The 20,374-nt window shown below is 40.3% G+C and overlaps 2 protein-coding genes across 12 annotated transcripts in view; one reads left to right on the top strand and one right to left on the bottom strand.

Annotated features, from left to right (window-relative positions):
* The window catches only part of ASTN2 (astrotactin 2), a 1,297,121-nt gene that overhangs the window by 856,069 nt on the left and 420,678 nt on the right, over nt 1-20,374 (top strand). Inside the window, exon 1 of one of the 3 annotated variants that reach the window (XM_074211726.1) lies at nt 17,294-17,423. The exons of the other annotated variants lie outside the window; for them this stretch is intronic. The gene's annotated coding sequence lies outside the window, so the exon portion shown is untranslated. Of the gene's footprint in view, nt 1-17,293; nt 17,424-20,374 lie in introns of those variants that run through there. 3 annotated transcript variants of the gene reach the window in all.
* Nucleotides 1,400-17,347, bottom strand: TRIM32 (tripartite motif containing 32). Of its 9 annotated transcripts, none has more exons than XM_074211731.1 (2): nt 17,269-17,347; nt 1,400-9,989 (listed from the first exon to the last, which is right to left on the bottom strand). In XM_074211731.1, the coding sequence occupies exon 2, from the start codon at nt 9,904-9,906 to the stop codon at nt 7,963-7,965; it is 1,944 nt and encodes a 647-aa protein (XP_074067832.1). In that variant the 5' UTR covers nt 9,907-9,989; nt 17,269-17,347; the 3' UTR covers nt 1,400-7,962. The 9 variants fall into 9 exon arrangements, with proteins under 9 accessions (XP_074067832.1, XP_074067837.1, XP_074067829.1 ...); XM_074211736.1 differs by having other exon boundaries at nt 17,277-17,341; XM_074211728.1 differs by having other exon boundaries at nt 1,400-15,798; nt 17,269-17,313.

Below are 20,374 nucleotides of genomic sequence, written 5' to 3' on the forward strand. Positions count from 1 at the left end.
GGGGGTTATGAAGCAGCAATGAGGACTGAAGGGCTTCTATTAGGCAAAAAAATAAATGAGCTGCATACCTACAGACTGGTGGCCAGTTACAGATATCTTGACCAGTATGTTGCTTCTTTCAATATTCTATCATTTCTTTCCCCTCACACCAAGCACCTGCATTTTACAATTAATTCCTTAATATTATTGTCTGTTCCACATTGGCCTCACTATATAAGATTTTCCTAAGTAGGGAGCCTATTGAATACCTCTTCAAATCCCTGCATCATGATGAAAAGAACACTTTAGAGTTAAGAGAAAGTTGAGCTTGAGAATCCCACCTCTTATATTTAACTAGCTTTGTGAACAAGGAAACAAATTTCTCTAAGCCCCAGTTTCTCAACCATGATATTTCCTTCCCAGTGTTGTTATGATTGAAAGAGTGAACATATGCAACACATTTTGGAAACCTCAAAGTGCTATATAAATGTCAGCTGTTATTATTAGAGTTTTTAGGGCTCAGATGTTTTGCCAAGATGTCCTGAGGGAACCCAGGAGTTCCTCTTATTCTAACCTTAACCTGGCTGAACAATAAACTCTGACTCATGGCACCAAAGCCCTGACTTTCTTGATCACTCTGAACCAACTAGGTAACTTACACTAAGAGAACTTTTTTTGCTTCAGTTCCTAATTACCCATTCTCATGATTCCACTGTTGTATCATTTGTATGCTGGGTAAAAATAGCAGTTGTAGGAACAGTTAATTAAGGATCCAGGGCAGTAAATCTACAAATCAAGCAGCCAAACTGATTCAGAATGAGGGACAGCAGCTTGGAATACTGAGGTTAGAAAATATTGTAGTTTGGAATAGCTTTAGATGACTAGATTAGCACAGTGAGAGAAGCACCAAATTTGAAGTCAGCAGGACTATTTGAATTATGGTTCTGCTATTTATTTTAATATATATTTGGACTTAGTAAAGCCACTTAAACTTTCTAGGCCTGAGTTTCCTCATAGGGAAAATAAGGGGGTTGAAGTAAAATAATCTCCAAAGTCTCTTCAGCTCCAGATGCTATAATCCTCATAATTCATGACCAAAAGGGAATAGTTCCACCAGGATAGTTCAATGAAGCATCTGATCCCTAGGGATTCCAAGGTCTGTGGTGAGGTACCTGCCCACATCTAAATCCTTGGAAGTCTAAGTGTGCCAGATGATGAGAGAAGAACAAAGGGAATCAGGGAAAGGAGGGGAGCTGTTTACCAGGCAACAGACCTTTATCACAGATAAGACAAACCATATTCGGTAAACTGATGGGAAGGTAGAGATATGAACATTAGAGCCAAAAAAAAGACCAATAGAAGAGTCAGACTGGACAGTGTCAGAGGTCCAGGTAGATTGACAAGGATAACAATGATAATAATACTTATACAATGCTTCATGTCTTACAATAATTTGTTTTATTTTACAAATACTTACATATATTATATAGGGCTTACATATATTATCTCATTTGATCTTCATAACAATGCAAAGTAGTTTCAATCTTATTATCACCATCTTAGAGGAATGGGGAAAAGGCCTCTGAGTGGCTAAGTGACTTCCTTATGTTTTTAATATCTATTAAGTATCCGTGAAGGAATTTAAAGTCATGGTTTTCCAGGAAATGTAAGAACTGGGTCCATAAGAAATAAGAGAACCGGGCAGCTAGGTGGCACAGTGAATAGAGCACCGGCCCTGGAGTCAGGAGTACCTGAGTTCAAATCCGGCCTCAGATGCTTAATAATTACCTAGCTATGTGGCTTTGGGCAAGCCACTTAACCCCATTGCCTTGCAAAAACTAAAACTAAAAAATAAAATAAGAGAACCTACAACCCAAAGTAGATCTTGAAATGGCATCAAGTATTTAATGTAAGCAAAATTAGTATGAATTAAGAACTTCTTGTATACCTTCTATTAAGGAAGTTCTAGAGTATATATAGGTAATACAGAACCTAAAGTGGGCTCAGATAAGGGATTGATTGAATAGCTGAGGTCTAGTAAAAGCTAGGATAGCAAGCTGATGAAGGCAGATACAGGACAATGTGTGAAAAACTAAAGTGGAGAAAATTATCCTGGGTAAAATTTCTGCTTTGGTAAAAAAAAAGTCTGTCCTGAAATCTGTCCATTGAAAGGACATATGAGATACCAAAGAGTCTGGTCAAATTATTTCAGGATTCTTTAAAGAAGGTGTCACATCAGACTCAGAGACTCCTCAACCCCAACAGTGACTGGTTGACAAGTCATCATTCCTTTCCATTTGCAAATACTAGCAGGTGCAGTGTGAGAGTTACTTAAATTAGAGCCCAAATTGCAACCAGGTCATGTATATAACCATACAACACTAAAGTTGTAACTGGCTATGAATATAATGAGGAGAGCTTGCACTCATGCTATATATATATATATATATATATATTTATATATAAATATATATATATATATATATAACTCACAACCTGGTGAGTTATAGCTAGAAAACTTGTACTCAATTTTTTCCCAACACTTAGTCACTGAATGGGCATTGCCTCAGACAAACTGACACCTGGCAAAGAACTTAATTTATTGTCAGTCCTCCTGACTTTTGTCTTGTCTTGTCACTGGGCTTTGATGACTCTGGAGGAGAAAGTGAGACTGATGACTTTGCAGCTCTGCCTCCCTGGAAATCCAATTCTTGGTCAAGTCAAGACATCACCCTGGTGATATCATTGATTCTCTTCCAGAATGAAGGAACAACAATAGCAAAAAAAAAAAAGCTATCCATCTCTTGATTAGTCATGTGATCTGAGTATGCTTTCTCATCTATAAAACTGGATTAAGAATACTTGACTGCTGACTAAACATAGTTTTTATAAAGAAAGTGCCTTAAAAATTTCAAAACCATTATATGTGAGTGGTATTGTAAAATTATTAAATAGCAGAACTGGATTTGGACTCCAGTGCTCTGATACAAAGCATACTGCTCTTTCTACCATACCACAGTATTGCATGTTAGTAAAAGATATACATTATAAAGCAATTTATTTCAAACATGTATTTTGTGGGTCAGCTCTTCCACCATGAAAATAAGCTTATCTCCCAAATAGCCTTAGTCAACTCTGACTAGGAATTACTGAGCATGGCTAACCCATAAAATGGAATAAAAACCTGTTTTTAGTCTCTGAGCTAATGGCAATATATAGGAACATATATATGTATATGTATATATTTAAATCTTTTAAGCTAACCACACACAAAACTCATTTGTAAGCCCAAGCTTTTTTTTAACTTTTCTACCTTGACTTCTTTCACCTCTTCAAAATTTCAAAATGAAACTCCAATTATTTTAATCAATTAATTTGCCTGCAGGCTTAGTGTGCTCAAGTTTCCCTATAGAATACATAGCTGTAGCTGAGTTCTAACACTACCCTCACAACCCTTGCCTCCCCCTCACATCTTAATTAGGAATTTGAGCTCAGTTGAGTTTGCTGTTGCATTTTTCCCAACATGTCCTTGAAATCCAGCCTTTCTTGAGGCTGTCTTTCACATCAGTTACTTGTCTTTGGGGATTGTGCTTTGATTCACTTCTCTCCAGTCTTTTGAAAATTCTATTTATCTTTCCAACCTCCTTCCTACGTAAGGCTATAGATACTGCCTCCCCACCATGTCCCATATAAATGTAAGGTGAAGTCTCATTGCAATTTGTTTGAATTTTTAATATAATTATTACATACTACTTGGCATTATGGTAGTTTACCTCCCTGCATAGATCATAAAACTCTTTGAGAGTGGGGACAGTATCTTAACCTTACATCTATTAGAACTTAGAACAGAGCTTTGCACAAAGGAAATGTTTAATTAAAATGTATTGGACTAAAGGAACATTTACTAACCTCAGATTGTTCATAAATCAGTCAGTTTTTGAAGGGACCTGATGAGAGGCTGTTTGGTTTTATGAAAATCTTACCATCCTATGCAATTAATTCCCTGATCTCACCTCTAGGTACTTGAAGTTAGAACTAGTTTCTAGTTAAGGTTGACACTAATTGTGACTTTAGGAAATCCCTTTCTGGAGTCTTTCAATGAGTTCATTTATCTACTATATGGAGGTAATAATGCCCTGTAGGAAGGAATATGTGTAAGGATCCAAGATAACATGGAACAAAACAAAATATAATGTTATAGAGGAAACATTTTCTCACCATGTAAGCTTCCTATCAATAGATAGTATCCTGTTACTTAGTAGCTAAATCTAAAGTTGCTTGAGGCAAGTGACTTCAAAACCATAGGGCTCATAGTCCTCAAAGGCATGATTGAAGTCCAGGTAAATTTCAGAGGCTTACTCCAGAGATGGAATAAACTTTCAGTCTCATTCTCCTCACTTCTACAATGGAATAGCTACCTGGTCATCATAATGGGTACTTGGAAAAAGAATGACAGCTTGAGCTATTATAGTTGCTTTATGGAAGTCATTCCTGGTCTATCTAAATTGGTCAAAGATTCCCCTATCAGAAACCAGCATCCTACTTTTAATCTTTATTGCTTACTAGTTGTGTAACCTTAGGCAAGTTGCTTATTGTGGCTATTTCCTTATCTGTCAAGAGTTCTGGCACTAGTCTAACTGAGCTCTAAAATCTCTTTCACTTTGGAATTCTTACCTATAATCTCTTTAGTAAGTCTTCACTTTCTTCCTGTAAGCATAGATCTGGAGACCTTGCTCTAAGCAGAGGTTCTTAACCTTTTTGTATATGTTATGGTCCTCCTTACAGAATGTTTTAAAATGTATAAAAAGAAATTCATAGGATTACAAAGGAAATCAATTATATTTATATAAAAATGCATTTTTACCCCCATTCAAGTTCATAGACCGTCTGAAATTTACAGGCAGAAGTGGATCCAAGGATAAAAATTCCTGCTTTAGAAAGGTTAAACATACAAACAGGATGATCACACTAATTGTCTGGGAATTCATAACAAGAAGTCATGTCCTTGGATAAGTTTGCCTTACCATGTATTCCTTTATGTTGATTTCTGACTTAAATCCATACAGCTCTGGAATAGAGTTAAGTTTACAGAAAGGGAAGGGGGGGTAGGGGGCTGCTCAGTGGAGGATAGCAAGAGTTGAGGCTGATTAATTTACACCAGGAAATGCTGAGATACAGCCAGTGGGGAGGTACTCCATTAACCACTCAGTGGGATGAGCTCAGCTTTATATCTTGTAGTTTTCCTATGGGTAAGGCAAGTAAGGTTTAAGCAGTTGCACTTTTAATCTGGTTCTAATTAATGGCCACTTAAAAGTGAAGTGTTACTCAGCTCCATAGAAAGGAAGATCTGAAGGGCAGGGTCTAAAATCTGGGTGTCTGAGCTTTCTCCATAACTTGACAAGGATGCTAATTTGTACTTCCAGCCAAGGGCTCTTTCTGTGATCTCAAAGCACTCTATAGATAAGAAGCCAATAGCCTCTTTCAAAGGAATTTACAAACAGGGAAACAGAAAGGCTAGGGGCAGTCAGCAGGGAAAGTTAATGGCATTAATATTCATGAATCCTTCTACTAATAAGGAGATAACTATTCAGCTCTAGGAACTGCTTGGTTCTCTAAGCCTCTAGTTTACAAAGTGGTGAAATGGGTCAAATAGAACTGTCTTTCTAGGAAGCCTCTGGCTTCTTAAATGATCAGTTCTGGATTATTCCCACAGATGAGGGAATGGTTGCCTAAAATATTTATTTGGATTCTATTACACTAATTTCCTTTATTTGAACTCTGTAAAGACCTGACCACTGAGATCACATCTTTGTATCAGGACAACAGTTCTATTCCTTGCAGTTACAATTTCCTTCAAGGAAGTGACAATTCTTTTGGTCAGGTCCTAGGTTTACCTTCTCTCACATTTTTCCTAGGACAGAAGTTGGGATTTTCTGGTCTAAGAGTTGAAGTTTCAAAGGCTCTGTATAAAAGTCATAGAAAGGAAGGTAACATCAATATAGTCTACACATTATTAGCAGTAAAGGAGTCTAAGAAACAATTAGCTTATCAAGCATCCTGCATCCAGGTTGATATTTCCCTGGTCTATAACCAAATGCTGGAGTTATTTAAAGAGCAAAACACCAAGTACAATTCAGGGTCAGTGTGTAGGGATACCAAAGTACCCCAAATGGGCTAATAACAGATGGAAAAATTCTGAAAATGATTCTGTGAAATATGTGTGTGTGTGTGTGTGTGTGTGTACATGAGTGCGTGTTTTCAAGGCTGCTCCCTTAGTTGTTTCAACAAAGGGAGACCCATCTCCTGCTACTAGCTGCCTTGACAGATAAAGTGCTTTTAATAACAAGAGTAGCTGCTTGTGAGATACTTTTAATTGAATCAACTTTCCCTCCATTAACACAATCTTTTAAAATCAGACATAATTTCATAATCCAGTCTGTGCATTCTTCAGGTAAGAAGTCCAAGACAAATTAGTTCTGGGCTATCTTTAATTATGTCATTTCCTCTCCTTTGGGAACTAATCACAACATGAGCAAAAAAAAATGATTTTTGAGTAATGCAATTCTGGAAGAACTGTGGTTTCTTTCTTTTTTTTTTTTAAGTAATTGTAGAGATATTGTGCTCCCATCTCCAGGAAACCCTGTCAGCTTTCCATCACCCTTTTGTGCCTGAAATTCAAGAAGTCAACATACATATCCAGGCACTAATTCTTGAAGGCCTTTGCCAACAAGAATATCTTCTTGAAAGATCAAACCTTTCTTTCACTTGTGTAACTGTAAATTAGAAGGCAAGAACAGATGGTAAAGACTCAATTTAAAACTTTAAACCTTAGGTACCAGATAACTGTTCACATGCACTGGGAATGGGATTTTTGTTCCCTTTAGGTGATGGTACTTCTAGTTGGATATTGATGAGAAGTATGTTTCACAGGATAGATCCTTTTGATGGTACTGCCTACAGCTAAGTGAGAGATGGCTTGTAAAAACCACCTCATATTTAATTAAAAGAAACAAACATCAGTAATGGAGAAAACTGCCATCAATTACTTAATGCTTAACAAAGAAATGGAAATAAATCCTGAAACTGAATATTTTATACCCATTGAGAAAATGCAGGCTAAGCACTTGCCAAAGAATTTTCCAATAATGAAAATGATTCTCAATCCATTCCCACCCCTTGGTCTTGTTTAGATAAGTAAGTAGACCTATTGAAGTTGATCATGAATAATGGTGGACTGAACTACAGCATCTTGAAGACTATGAATAAATTTATTATTTGTTGATGTTATTATTGATTCCAATTTTTAATATTTTTACTTTGGCAAAGTTTCAAAAGACAAGTCCCCTTAATAGATAATCATCTTTCAATTAAGAGTTCTCTAATGGTCCACAAAGTCACTCTATTCTAAATCACATCTGAATTTGGTAGTTTCAGATATTGAAAACATTCTGGTCTGCAGAAAACAGTCCCCAAGGTGGTACTTATCTTCATGGGGAGCACTGGACTTGTTTCACATTGATAAGGTGAGTGAACCCAAAGGCAATACTACTGGATGTTTGAAATGCTACTGAAGAGCCATATGGAGCTGAGGAAACAGGTCCCAATAGAGCATGTAGATCAGTCAGCAGTGCAGAGAACCCTTTGTGAGCAGGCAGAATGCTACCTGGAAATGAGCCAATTAGCCAGGGATCCAAAAGAGAAACAGGAAAAGCAAGGAGGCTTTGCTGTTGAGACATTTCTTAGTCTCTATAAAGCTGGTGAAGTCTCAGAGGGGCCTAGAGGCTAGTCAGAGTACAGCTCACTATTCTACATCCTCAATGTTGTTGATTCTTCTTAAACTAAAGGATAGAACTTCAAAATACTGATGCTCAAATTCTACACCTACCCAGCTAGGATCGGGACACAAAACTAATCTATGGCATTAAGGACACCTATAGATCTATAAGGAGAAAGAGTAATTTTGGTGAAGAATGCCAGTTTCCTTTAAGGAGTAGAATATCTTCTTAAGTGGTAACTGTAGATCTTGATGCAGTGATCCCAACAATCTAGCACCAATAGCTGCCCTTTAGGAGTAAGAGCAATGTCTACAGGACAAATGAGTCCCTCACGGATAAGAACATTGTAGCCACCACCCTTGGGAAAGTGAAGGATCTCCTTTCTGCTGCTATCAGCAACAATGAGGTCCCCACGAGCATCTACACACATACCAGCAATACAGCGGAAATCTTCATTCTCAGAAAAGAAGTGGCTAATCTGACGACCAAGCTGCCCATCAGGGCCCACAGAACCAATGGAGAAGCCACCCTCAAGGTGGTGCTCAATCTGTCGGTTCTCCAGATTGAGGCCTAGACCCTGGGTGAAATAGATAGTGCCCTCAGCATCACACGTGACAAACTTGGGTCGAACAGCACCACAGAGACAATTGAACTTGACCACTCCAGCTGATCGATCAACTGTAAAACACCACAGTTTACCTCCCTCCACATCAGTGACCACAAACTGGCCTGAGGGTAGGGCAGTGATGCCCCAGGGTTTACTCAGTTGACTCCGGTGGCAAGCAATACAGTGGCCTTCTAAAGTATACACCTTGACAGAGTTGTCATAGCTGTCAGTCACACCAATCAGTCCCTGGCAATTCATGGCCACTGACAGTGGGGTCAGATTGGGCAAATCAGCCCCAAGGAAACTGAGTACAAAGCTGTCGATGCCACTGGGACTGCGTCGAATCTCCTTCAGGAAGCCTTTGCGGGAAAAGACCTGGATACGGAAATTGCCCCGATCAGCTACCAGCACTTCACCCTGATTGGTGACATGGAGGCTGACAGGCAGATTGAACATGCCTGGTGTGCTGCCCTTAGCACCCATCTTTTTGATAAAGTGGCATTGTTGTATGCTGGCTGTCGCTTCAGATTTCCGTTGATGGGAAGGTGAAGACCGGGGACTTGGGGTCATATCATCTGGGCTCCCATCCATCTCCCGCATTGTCAAGGAGGTGGTGTCAGCCTCCTCAAGCCAGGGGTCATCTATGTTGACTGTCCGGGGTTTCTTGACTGCCTGGCCAATCTGGAGTGGGCCAACATGACCCATCTTGAGGAGCTCTACATCTTGTAGGGTCAGTTCCTGGGGCAGATTTGCTGTTAGTTCTGGCTCCTCCTCATCAGCTATCTCTTCCAAAATAGCCACATCTGCCTGTTTGAGCTTGGCCAAGAAGTAGTCACAACGAGACACGGCCTGTACCTCTGCAATATTTAGTAAATACCCCTGTTCCTCCATCACTTGGCTATTTGCCTTTTCCACCTCTGCCAGGGATGCTGTGAAAAACTTGCGTGAACGGGCCAGCTCCTGCTGGATCCGCCGTTCTTCACGCCCATATTCCTGCAAAACTGCCTTATAGCGGCACTGCAAGTCTTTGGAAATCCTTTCCAGGGCCTGTTTCCGCAGTTGCAATTCTTTGACAATCTCTCGCAGCTGAGCAAGCTTCTCACCAAAGTGATGGCGCCGCTCCTCAGCCGCCTCCTTGATGGAGAGCACAGAGTGTTTGGGTAATGAATGCTTTGCTGTCCTACAGGGCTCACAAAGCAATGTGCCACAGCTCTTGCAGAACTGTCTGGGTAGTCGCCGCCCACAGGTCCGACACATCAACAGTGACATGGCCTCATTCAGCCCAGCTGTATCAATGATCTTCAAGATGGTTAGGTTGTCTGCCAGCAAGGATAAGTTGGTAATGCGCGTAACCTTGCTACAGAAGGGGCAACGGACACCATTGATACTGCTTGCCAACAATTTCTCCAGACAGTGCCGGCAGACAGTGTGGCCACAATGAAGGAGCTTGGGGCGCAAAACCTCTTCAGTAAAAGATTCCAGGCAGATGGGGCATTCTAGCACTTCTCGAAGAGCATCCAGATTCAGTTGGGAAGCTGTAGCCATGGTCAATCCAGGGGAATTTTCAACTAATACAGCATGAAACAGAGTAACTCACTGCTTGTCTTCATTCCATAGAGTCCTGATTCCTGTCAACGAGAAGAGGAGGAACAGTAATTCATTTCCCTAGCCCTTAAACCACACAAACATATACATTATCACTAATGAGATCTATTTGGTTATTCCCCACTTTGCTGGAGATAAGACTATCTCAGAGTACAGAAATCTCAGTTTCCTTCTAATATCTTATGTGTTTTAGAGTCCTGAAAAAAGCATTAGTTAACAGTAGTAGAGGAAAGAAGAGACTAAAGATAAATGCAAGCCTTCCAAATCCCAAGGGCAGCTTGTATATTCCTATGATATGCAAATGACCAGGAGAGGGAAGGGAGAAGGGTGTTAGTTGTATGAGTACTCTGGGAACAATCAACTCTTTCTCATTTGATGAGGTACTATGGAAGGGAAGCAGCAGCCTCAATAGTCAATATATCATATTCAGTTTTGGAATAGTGAGGTAGAAAAAGATGATGCTACATATAATGAAAGTACTCAACTCCCCGAAGGTTCGGTTGCACTAAGTGGGAAGATGCCTTACTTAGGGCACCACAGGTAACCCCCAAAGCAGAGAGCAAGAATCTACCGTACAATGTTCTGTAAGTGTTTCCACTGCTCGTGGTATCTCAGAGCTCCATTCATGAAATCCCTCAGTCCCAAGGCAAGGGCCTCAGTTTTTTTTTTTTGTACAGACTCTAGAGAACTACTATGAAGGTACCATTTTGTGACCAGATATTGTGTATATTAACCCACAGTACAACAATCTGTTATTTCTGAAGTTAACACTTTTGTAGAGTTAATGGGACAATTTCAATAATTTGTGGTTGTGGACATACGTGTGTGTGTGTGCGTGCATTATGTTTAAATGAACATATACATAATATACATATCAATAAGGGAGAAATTATGTCCATTTCTCCTTCCTTAAATTCTTCTTTTTCTTCTTCCTGTGTCTCCTTCCCCTTTCTTCTCTCCTCTCCTCCTTGGGACATAGGTATGCTTGCTAGAAGAACCTGAGTTCCCATGGTTGAGGAATAAGATAGGGATAACAGATCACTCATAGATACTTGCCTTGTTTTGGAAAAAAAAAACGATAGAACAAGTTTCCCTTTTTTTGCTATCCTCAAATACAGCTAGGTCATGTAGTAGACAGCAGCACTTGGTCTGGAATCAGAGTTCAAATTTGACCTTGGACTCTTACTGGCTGTGTGACTCTGAAAAATTCACTTCACTTTTGCCTCAGTATCCTCAAATATTGTTATGAGGATCAACTAAGATATCTGTAAACTTCTTCACATAGTATGTGGCATACAGTATAATTAATATGTGTTCTTTTCCCCATGGCTCCCAAATAATAGACTAGGAGAATCCAAGTATTTTTTTTTTTAGTTTTTTGCAAGGCAATGGGATTAAGTGGCTTGTCCAAGGCCACACAGCTAGGTAATTATGAAGTGTTTTAGGCTGGATTTGAACTCAGGTCCTCCTGACTCCAGAGCCGGTGCTCTATCCACTGCACCACCTAGCCACCCTGGAATCCAAGTATTTTTCTAAAACCACCATGATTTAGATTCTAATGAATGCATTCTTAGAGTGATACTGTATAATACATAAAAATAAAAAAATGAAAGATAGCTAAAAGAGACACTTTTGTTCACCAAGGCTTAGGAATTCTGCCTCCCTGTCATGTACCAATCAACTTGGATACTTGCTCATATCTTCCAAAACAAACTACAACCTAATTTAATTATACAGGTCCCAGAGTTCATGGGGAAGTATTTGAAATGAATCTTAAATTTTTATAGTGCTTTAAAGTTTCCAAAGTGCTTTCCCCAATAGAACTTTGCAAGGTAAATAGTCTATTATTTCCATTTTACAGATGAGATAACTGAGAGATGTGAAGTCTTCCTCAATATCACATCACAATTAATATGTGGTTGTTCTGAAACTATATTGCAGGTGTACTTCAAATCCAACACTCTTTCCACTAATAACCATGGTTTATGTCTAGTCAATGAGAAGTTCCTGGGTTCCTATGGAAGCCTGAATTCAATCTGGAAATAAGAATCCTAATAGGTTTCAATAGCCTTAAGCCACGCTCATTTTGGAAGCACAAATGGTTAAAGATGTTAGGAAGAGGGTGGCTAGGTGGCGCAGCGGATAGAGCACCGGCCCTGGAGTCAGGAGTACCTGAGTTCAAATATGGTCTCAGACACTTAACAATCACTTAGCTGTGTGGCCTTGGGCAAGCCACTTAACCCCATTGCCTTGCAAAAATCTTTAAAAAAAAAAAAAAAGGGATGTTAGGAAGACAAGAGTGTCTAAATTTCTACATCCCAAAAATAAACAGGTTATTATTAAAAGGAGACGGCTTACCCGGAACATTAAATCCTCAAAGAAATTGAATTACAGGGGCAGCTAGGTGGTGCAGTGGATAAAGCACTGGTCCTGGAGTCAAGAGGACCTGAGTTCAAATGCTACCTCAGACACTTAATAATTGCCTAGCTGTGTGATCTTGGGCAAGTCACTGAACCTCATTGCTTTAAATAATTTTTTTTTAAATTAAAGAGAAACTGAACTTACAGTTGAAAGCATCCTATTTTCCCCACAAAGAACGTCAGTAATTATACCAGCAGGAATTTTTGTAAAGTCAACTTAAACTGATGGCAAAAGTGTAGTTTTCTAGTTCTAGACCTGGGAATATAATGTGCATTACTTTCCTAAAATACACATTTATTCTATTTACTGGCCAGACCAAAACACGGATGGTGTTTTGAGGGTTATCCCTTATTTATATGCAATTTTCCAAGATAATTTTCTTGTTCTGCATAACAGAATGTCAATTAGGTAAACTGGCTTTTTACTCCAATCTCCCCTGGAGAGAGTTCAAGTGTATTCAAGAATAGTTGGTAGCATGGATTTAAAAAGAGGCACAGATACCTCAAACTGACATTTGTCCAGAGCAGGAACTGCCACTTAAAACTGTTCAGGAATACCTGCTGGCAATAGAGATGAAACTCATCAAGCAAGGCTTCAGCAAGCAGCAGAGGCATTGGGGAGGGAAGTGGGGAGAGGGTTTACAAACAAGTCACTATAGCAAGGTTGGTGTCCCTAATAATAGTCCTTCTTATGAAAAACCACAGAGCCTAGAACCCACAGTAAGAAAATAGAGGGTGTTCGAAACAATCCTGTCAATGATGAATCAAGTTCCATGAGTTAATGAGTTAATAATAGGTTTGATAGACATTCCTTGCCTATCTTCTCTGTCTGAATCTTGAGACAAGAATCCCTTTATCTTCCATAAACATTTGGATATCAGTAACACTAATAACATCCTGGCCACCAATATTACTCAGCAGTACCCATGACAGCACAGCAGAGAGAGGAAAAACAATCCTCCTAAGCCCAGGTTATTTCCAAACTCACATCAACTTACTGTTAAATCAGTGGTAAGACAATGAAGTCAAATCACCTGTGTTCAAATTCCAATTCAGCTGTGAAATTTTAGATACCTAATGGAGAGTTTCTTCATTTATATAATTTGCGGGGGGAAGGGGGAAGAGGGAGGGTTTAAGATAATTTCTAAGATTCCTTCTAGCTCTATATTGATCCTATATTATTTTTGCTCTTAGCCTGCCTATATTTGACTCAAGATGAGCTTAGGACAGATCTTGACAAGAAAATAAAGTGGGGAAGGTTTAAAGTGAATGATGGAGACCTTCAGAGCTACCATACCCCAAGAGATTGTGACTTGCCCAAAGTCACATTGTAAATGACAGAGCCAGGATCTGAACCCAGTTCTTCTAAATAAGAATCCACTCCTGAACTCCTAAAGTCTTTCCTCTCCCTTGAGATAGTTCTCATACCAATATTTATGCCCCCATTCTCCAAGGATAGAGTCACAGGGAGAATTTTGTAAGGCACGGAGGAATAAATGGTCATATTATGAGGAAGTGAGCTATGTCTGTTTAAACTGTTAAGAATTTGAAGGAATTCCCACAATAACATACCAGACAAGTGATTATCCAGCCAGGTGAAAACCTTCAAGCAGGGGGAATTCATGAACTTCAGGCAGGTCATCTACTTTATTAGATATTTCTTCCTGCAGCTTACCTAAATTTGTCTCTCTGAAACTTCTAGTCATCCAAGCAACAAGTCTATTTCTTCCCCTACAGAAGAGTCCCTCAAATACTTTTAAGAAAGTGATCAAGCCCTTAACTGTCCTTTAGGGGCAGGAAGGATCCTTGATTTGAAATATGTAAGGGAAATGTGGATTTTGGCAAGTGATATCAGAATTAGGACCCTAAATAGCTAAATTTTGATTCAAAATAACACGACGTTGGGGTGGCTAGGTGGCGCAGTGGATAGAGCACTGGCCTTGGAGTCAGGAGTACCTGAGTTCAAATCCAGCCTCAGACACTTAATAATTACCTAGCCGTGTGGCCTTGGGCAAGCCACTTTAACCCCATTGCCTCGCAAAATAAATAAATAAATAAAATAACATGACCTTTCCCAATCATGCTTAATCTAATATTTAGGGGGCATGATTTCGTGACATAGTCTGTGCATACTTTAGTATGGCTATTCAGTATTATTAAACTATGTGAGTCATGGCTGAATATATTAATCACCTGATAGGTAATTTTTTTGGACATGAGCCCCTCTTTACTTAACCAAAAGTGATCCTTGGATGAGAAAAACAAAATCTATTCCAAGGTCTATGCAACTAAGTTATATAGTATTGCTGGTAGGGAGTGTAGCAGATAGAGGACCAGCCTTAGAGTCAGGAAGACTGGAGTTCAAATTTGGACTCGGACACTTGATACTTAATAGCTGTGTGACCTTGGGCAAGTCTCTTAACCCTGACTGCCTCACATCCAGGGCCATGTCTAGTCATCTTGATTCATATCTGGTCACTGAACCCAGATAGCTCTAAAGAAGAAAATGAGGCTGGTGACTTTGCACAGCACCCCCCTCATTCAAATCCAATTCACGTGCTTGTCATGGCATCACCTCCCTGATGTCATGATATTCTTCAGGAATGAAAGATAAAACATCATCATCATCAGGTGGTATGGTGGATAATACACTAGATCTGGAGTCAGGAAGACCTGAGCTCAAATGTGGCATCAAACTAGTTGTATGATCCTGGGCAAGTCACTTAAGATACTCTGTCTCAGTTTCTTCATCTTAAAAAAAATAGCACCTAGCTCCCAGGATTGTTATAAGGATCAAATGAGATAACTGTAAAGTGCTTAGCACAGTGCTTCCCACATAAAAGTTAGTTATTATTATAACTACCAGTGCTATAACTAGCCAAGGAGGGCTTCAAAGAGTACAGCTGGTTAGCTCCTCCTCACTGCTATAGCTGGTCTAGGTTTTTGCTGAGCAATGCACCATGCCCTCTCTAAAATGACCTGCAGGAATGATTATGGAATGTTATATTTTTTTATGCCTCCAGTACTATACAACCTGAATTTCAGTGGAAGAGAATAAGCATTTATTAAGCTCATCCTTTGTGCTTTGCCAATCACTTCACAATTACCATCTCTTTTGATCCTTATAATAACCCTGGAAGGTAGGTGCTACTGTTATCTTCATTTCATAGTAGAAAAAACTCAAGCAAACAAAGATTAAGTGATTTGCTCAGGGTCACACAACTACTAAGTGTATGGGAATGGATTTGAACTCCAGTCTTCCAGGCTTCAGTGCCAATATTCTATCTACTTCAGACAATTCTGTTGTCAGGGCACTGCCCTTACTTGGGATGATGGGGAATTCTTTATAGTGTTCTGCAAAGCTTCACGCCTCCAGAATCCAGACGAAGTTTATCTGACCAGTTTCCTAGATCTGTGAAGGAAGAGATTCTTGTTCAGGGATGTGGTTTAACCTAGGTGGCTTTAAGAGACTTTTGATCTTCTCCCTGAATTGGGGAATGCAGGGAGTGAGCAGCCTTCTCCCCATTCCAACTAGAAAAGTGACAGCCTGTCTGCTTTATCATTTTCTAGGCCATCTGTCTTTGGCTTCTGCTGAGTTCTGTGCACTGCAGGAGGATGCTGCCTGATAATGTCAACTTGCTGGACTCTTCAGTGAAAGTAATCAAGGTGTCAGAGGGGCCTGCAGTCTCATACTATATCTCTATAACCATCCATGTTCATAAAATATGGAATATTATAGCTGTAAGAAGCCTTTGAATAAGAAATGTTAGGCTAGCTTCAGAGCTAGAAAGGGCTTTAAAAAGCACTTTGTACAATCCCTTCCTTTTAGAGAAAAAGAAACAGACTCAGAATCTCAGTCTAGGGCAAGGAATCTAATGTCTATTAGAAGAACTGAACACAGCAGCAGAAAAACCTTGGGGTTTATTTAACACAAGGGAGAAAAGTAAATTGGTCAAAATCTCTACAAATCTTGCCTACCCTCCTTCCCCCCAAATTTGACAAAGGTGAGCTTGTCCAAGGTCACACAACGAGTTAATGGATTAGGAACCCTACCTACAACTCTTCTGAGCTCTTTTCCCCACGAATAGCAGATCCCCAAATTCTTATGTTAATGAATGCATTTGAGAGAGTAGCTGATGAGGGTTTAATTATGCTTGATCCACTAAGAGGACTTGACTGCTGAGAATGGATACTTTACTTACCAGGGGTGCCATGTCTAAGTATGTCTGTCTGTCTCTCTCTCGTCCCCTGCTGTTTGGGGTCTCTGTCCTCCCCCACCTGACTCTTCTCCAGGTCCCTGGTATGACCTTTGGGCATCTTGGCTCCTCCAAACCCCTCCAACTGGATCCACTGGGCGCCCCACCCAAAATGCTGCACTTCCACCATCTAGAGGCGCCTGAGCCCCCCGCCCCCGGGCGAATCCACCCTCCTTTGTGCCACTCCCCCTGGATGACCCCCTTCCCTTCCATCCTGGGTCATGAGGAGGTGGGGGGCGGCATTATGAACTAGGTCCCCCCCCCCCGACCCCAATACCGGATCCTGCCTCCTTCCCCCCTCCCCATCCCCATCCCAGGGTGTCCACCATTAACTCCATTCCCGTTAAGTCTCCCCAATATGCTGTTTTCCAAGGGCCGGGGGAGGGGAGGGTCCTCCGAAGCCCCCTCCCACTGTTTTGCTCCCCGGTCCCACCCCGAGGCTGGTCCCTTCCCCTCCCCCTCCCCCTCAGGGTTGGCTTCCTATTTCCGGACCGTTCCATTCCCCGGACGAGGCCAGAGGGGTGGGCAGGGGCCGGAGTGCGGAGGTCTGCTCGCTGCCCAGCAAGGGCCACACGCACTCCCTCCGCTCCCGCGACCCCCGGCGCCCCCGCCCCTTCCTTCCCTACCTCTCTACCTGACCGCCTGCGGCTCCCGACGCAGCCTTTACCAAGTGGCTTTTCTACGCACGCGCGACCAGACGCCCCCCTCCCCCGCTTTGCGATCAGCGAGGGTTCGTTACGCCAACTGTCAATCAAAGTTTGCTCCCACCTCCTTCCGCCAGGTGTTATGGGAATTGTGGTTTTTTTTCCCCCCTCCGCTGCTTAGTGAGCTTGGCCTGGAATGGGGGTGGGGGAGGAAAAAGGGAAAAATCGAGGGGTGTGGATCTTGACTGCGGAAATAGATAGGAATGGACCGTTTGGGGAGGGGAGGAGTCCGGAGAGGTCAGCACTCCTGGTGTCAGGGATGTGGCAGGAGGGAGAAACCTTAGCTGTCCAATCTCAGGCCAGGGCCTCTACACACGAGGAAGCCCAGACCCATATCAATCAGTCGAGCGTGCCTTAAATGCGGTGCTACAGATGCAAGTACACAGCCTGAAACAGTTTCTTGGAATGGGCCAATTGGAAGGATCTCGCACACACACACACACACACACACACACACACACACACACACGCACACGCACACGCGCACACACACACCCCACACACAAACACACCACACACACACACACACACACACCACACACACACACACACACACACACACACACACCACACACACACACACACACACACACACACACACACACACACACAGAATATATATATATCCCTAAAAAACAGGAGATATGAGAAGATACCCCCACCCCTGCCCCTATTCCTTTGCAGAGGAAAGTGTGAAACATTATATATGATTTCAGATTTTTTCCTTTTTTTTAAAATTGATGTTTTAACTTTTCCAAATACATGTTATGAAAGTTTTTTTTTTAGGTTTTTGGGCAAATGGGGTTAAGTGGCTTGCCCAAGGCCACACAACTAGTATGAAAGTTTTTTTTTAAAACATTCATACACATGCCTATGTTTATTTCTAAGTTACAACATTCAGGTTAATATTGTTATTTACACATTTGTGTTAAGCATGTTTACAGGTTAGCCATTCTCAGTTTGAGGAAAAAGGATTAAGGGAAAGAAATACAAGTGAACGTGTGATTCCTCAGATTCTGAAGGATTTTGTTTTGTTTTGTTTTGTTTTTCTTCCTCTGGATGAGGATAGCATTGTCCATAGCTGGTTTAATAGGGTTGTCCTAGTTCTCTGAAGGCAATTGCATCCTTCAGGGTTGATCATCTCACAATGTTGTTGTTAATGTGTATATTGTTCTCTTGTTTCATTTCAGACTTTTTGATATAGTGATTGGTTTTGTTGGAGTATTTCTCTCATTTCTCTTTTTTTTTCTTTAAAACTATTTGTTACATGAAATGCCTTTCTGAGAGGAGAGAAGAAAAGAGATACTGGGAACTATAATGGTGAAGTGAAAAACCAGATATCACTAAAAAAACTTAAATAACAAAAAACTAGAATTAATAATGAAAATAAATTCATACAAAGTAGTTGATAATATACACAAGGTAATGGAGTCAGAGAAGACTTCATGTAAAGGATGATGCCAAGATATATCTTAAAGGAATAGAAAGGTTTCTGAAGTAGACGTAAGGAGGAAGCACATTTCAATCATGAAGAATGTCCAGTGCAGAGGTGCAGAGATGAGAGATAAAATTCCCTGGGTAATAAGATAAGAAAAAAGGCCATTTTGTCTGAATCACAGAGTGAGTGTAGGGCAATTCAAAGAGGCTAGAAAGATAGGTTGATGCCCCTCTGAATAGACTTTAGAAATTAAACACAGGAGTCTATGACTTATTCTTCAGGCAATTGGAAGTCACTGGAGATGACTGAATAAGGGATCGTATCTCCAGATCTGGGCTTAATGAAAATTACCTTGGAAGATATGTTGTATGGACTAAACTTGAGAGACTTGAAATAGGGAGACAAATTAGTAGACTTTGTCCCAGAGATCTTAAGTGACTTACCTAGGGTCATAGAAAGTAATTCAAATTCAGGTCTTATAACTCCAAGTTCAAAGGCTCTTTTCATTTCACAGGTTTGCCTAAGGTCATACAGGTATTTAAGGTATGGCATTTGACAGGAAATTTTACATAGTTGTTATGAGGGTAAGACTGGGCTAAAAGTAGTACTATCAGCAGTGTTGTATAGTGGGTAGAGTCCTAGAATGGGAATCAGGATACCAGTCTTTAAGACTTCCTTTCTAATCTCAATTTTCATATCTACAAAATAAATGGATTAGATTAGGTGATATGTCTTTCTTTTTTACTTCTCAAACTTTGTTTTCCATTCTTTCCATCTTTTAACATCCCTTCTAGCTCCTTATTCTATATTTTGAAGCTACTTCCAGCTCTAACATCCTATAAGAAAGTGACTCCCTCACTTCTCAGGAGATAACAAATATGAGTATAGTCATTGGAATCTCCTGATGGACTCTGGCCTAGGATTAGAAGCTTGAGGTCATGTAGAAAAATGGATTCTAATCTCTTCAAAGATGAGAACTCCCAAATACCATAATAGTTGTGCTATGAGTTTCATTGAATAAGGTTATACATGATGTTAAAATACTACTATAAATTCAGCAATTGGGGGGGGCAAGGCAATAAGTTAAGTGACTTGTCCAAGGTCATACAGCTAGATAATTATTAAGTGTCTGAGGTTGGATTTGAACTCAGGTCCTCCTGACTGTAGTGCCGGTACTCTATCCATTGCATCACCTAACTGCCCCATTCAACAATTTATTTAAAACAATTTGGATGTTATTAATTCTAACAAAACTATAAATTATATAAATGATATGATATTAATAAGAAATAGAAGTAACAAACATATAAAATATAGATATATATTTAATAATAGAAACATGATGTATATTCATTTGATAGGAGGTACATTTATTTATGCATTATGTTTAACATTACTGAATATTTTGTTGGAGCTAAATAAGGATTGAAATTGTACTGTTTGGAGCACATCTTTTGGGATCCCTTGAAATAGCTTCACAGCTCTCCACACCTGAGAGAAGCCTTTGACCTATAAATTAAACACATTAATTTTGCAGTTTGGAAAAGCGAGGCCAAGAGCAATGGAATGACCTGTACTATCTCACATAGT

This window comes from Macrotis lagotis, chromosome 1 (genome assembly GCF_037893015.1).
Source record: "Macrotis lagotis isolate mMagLag1 chromosome 1, bilby.v1.9.chrom.fasta, whole genome shotgun sequence".
NCBI lineage: Eukaryota > Metazoa > Chordata > Mammalia > Peramelemorphia > Peramelidae > Macrotis > Macrotis lagotis.

Excerpts from the sequence above, each read along its gene's own strand:
- TRIM32 (XM_074211731.1), bottom strand. The coding sequence starts at position 9,906 with ATGGCTACAGCTTCCCAACTGAATCTGGATGCTCTTCGAGAAGTGCTA.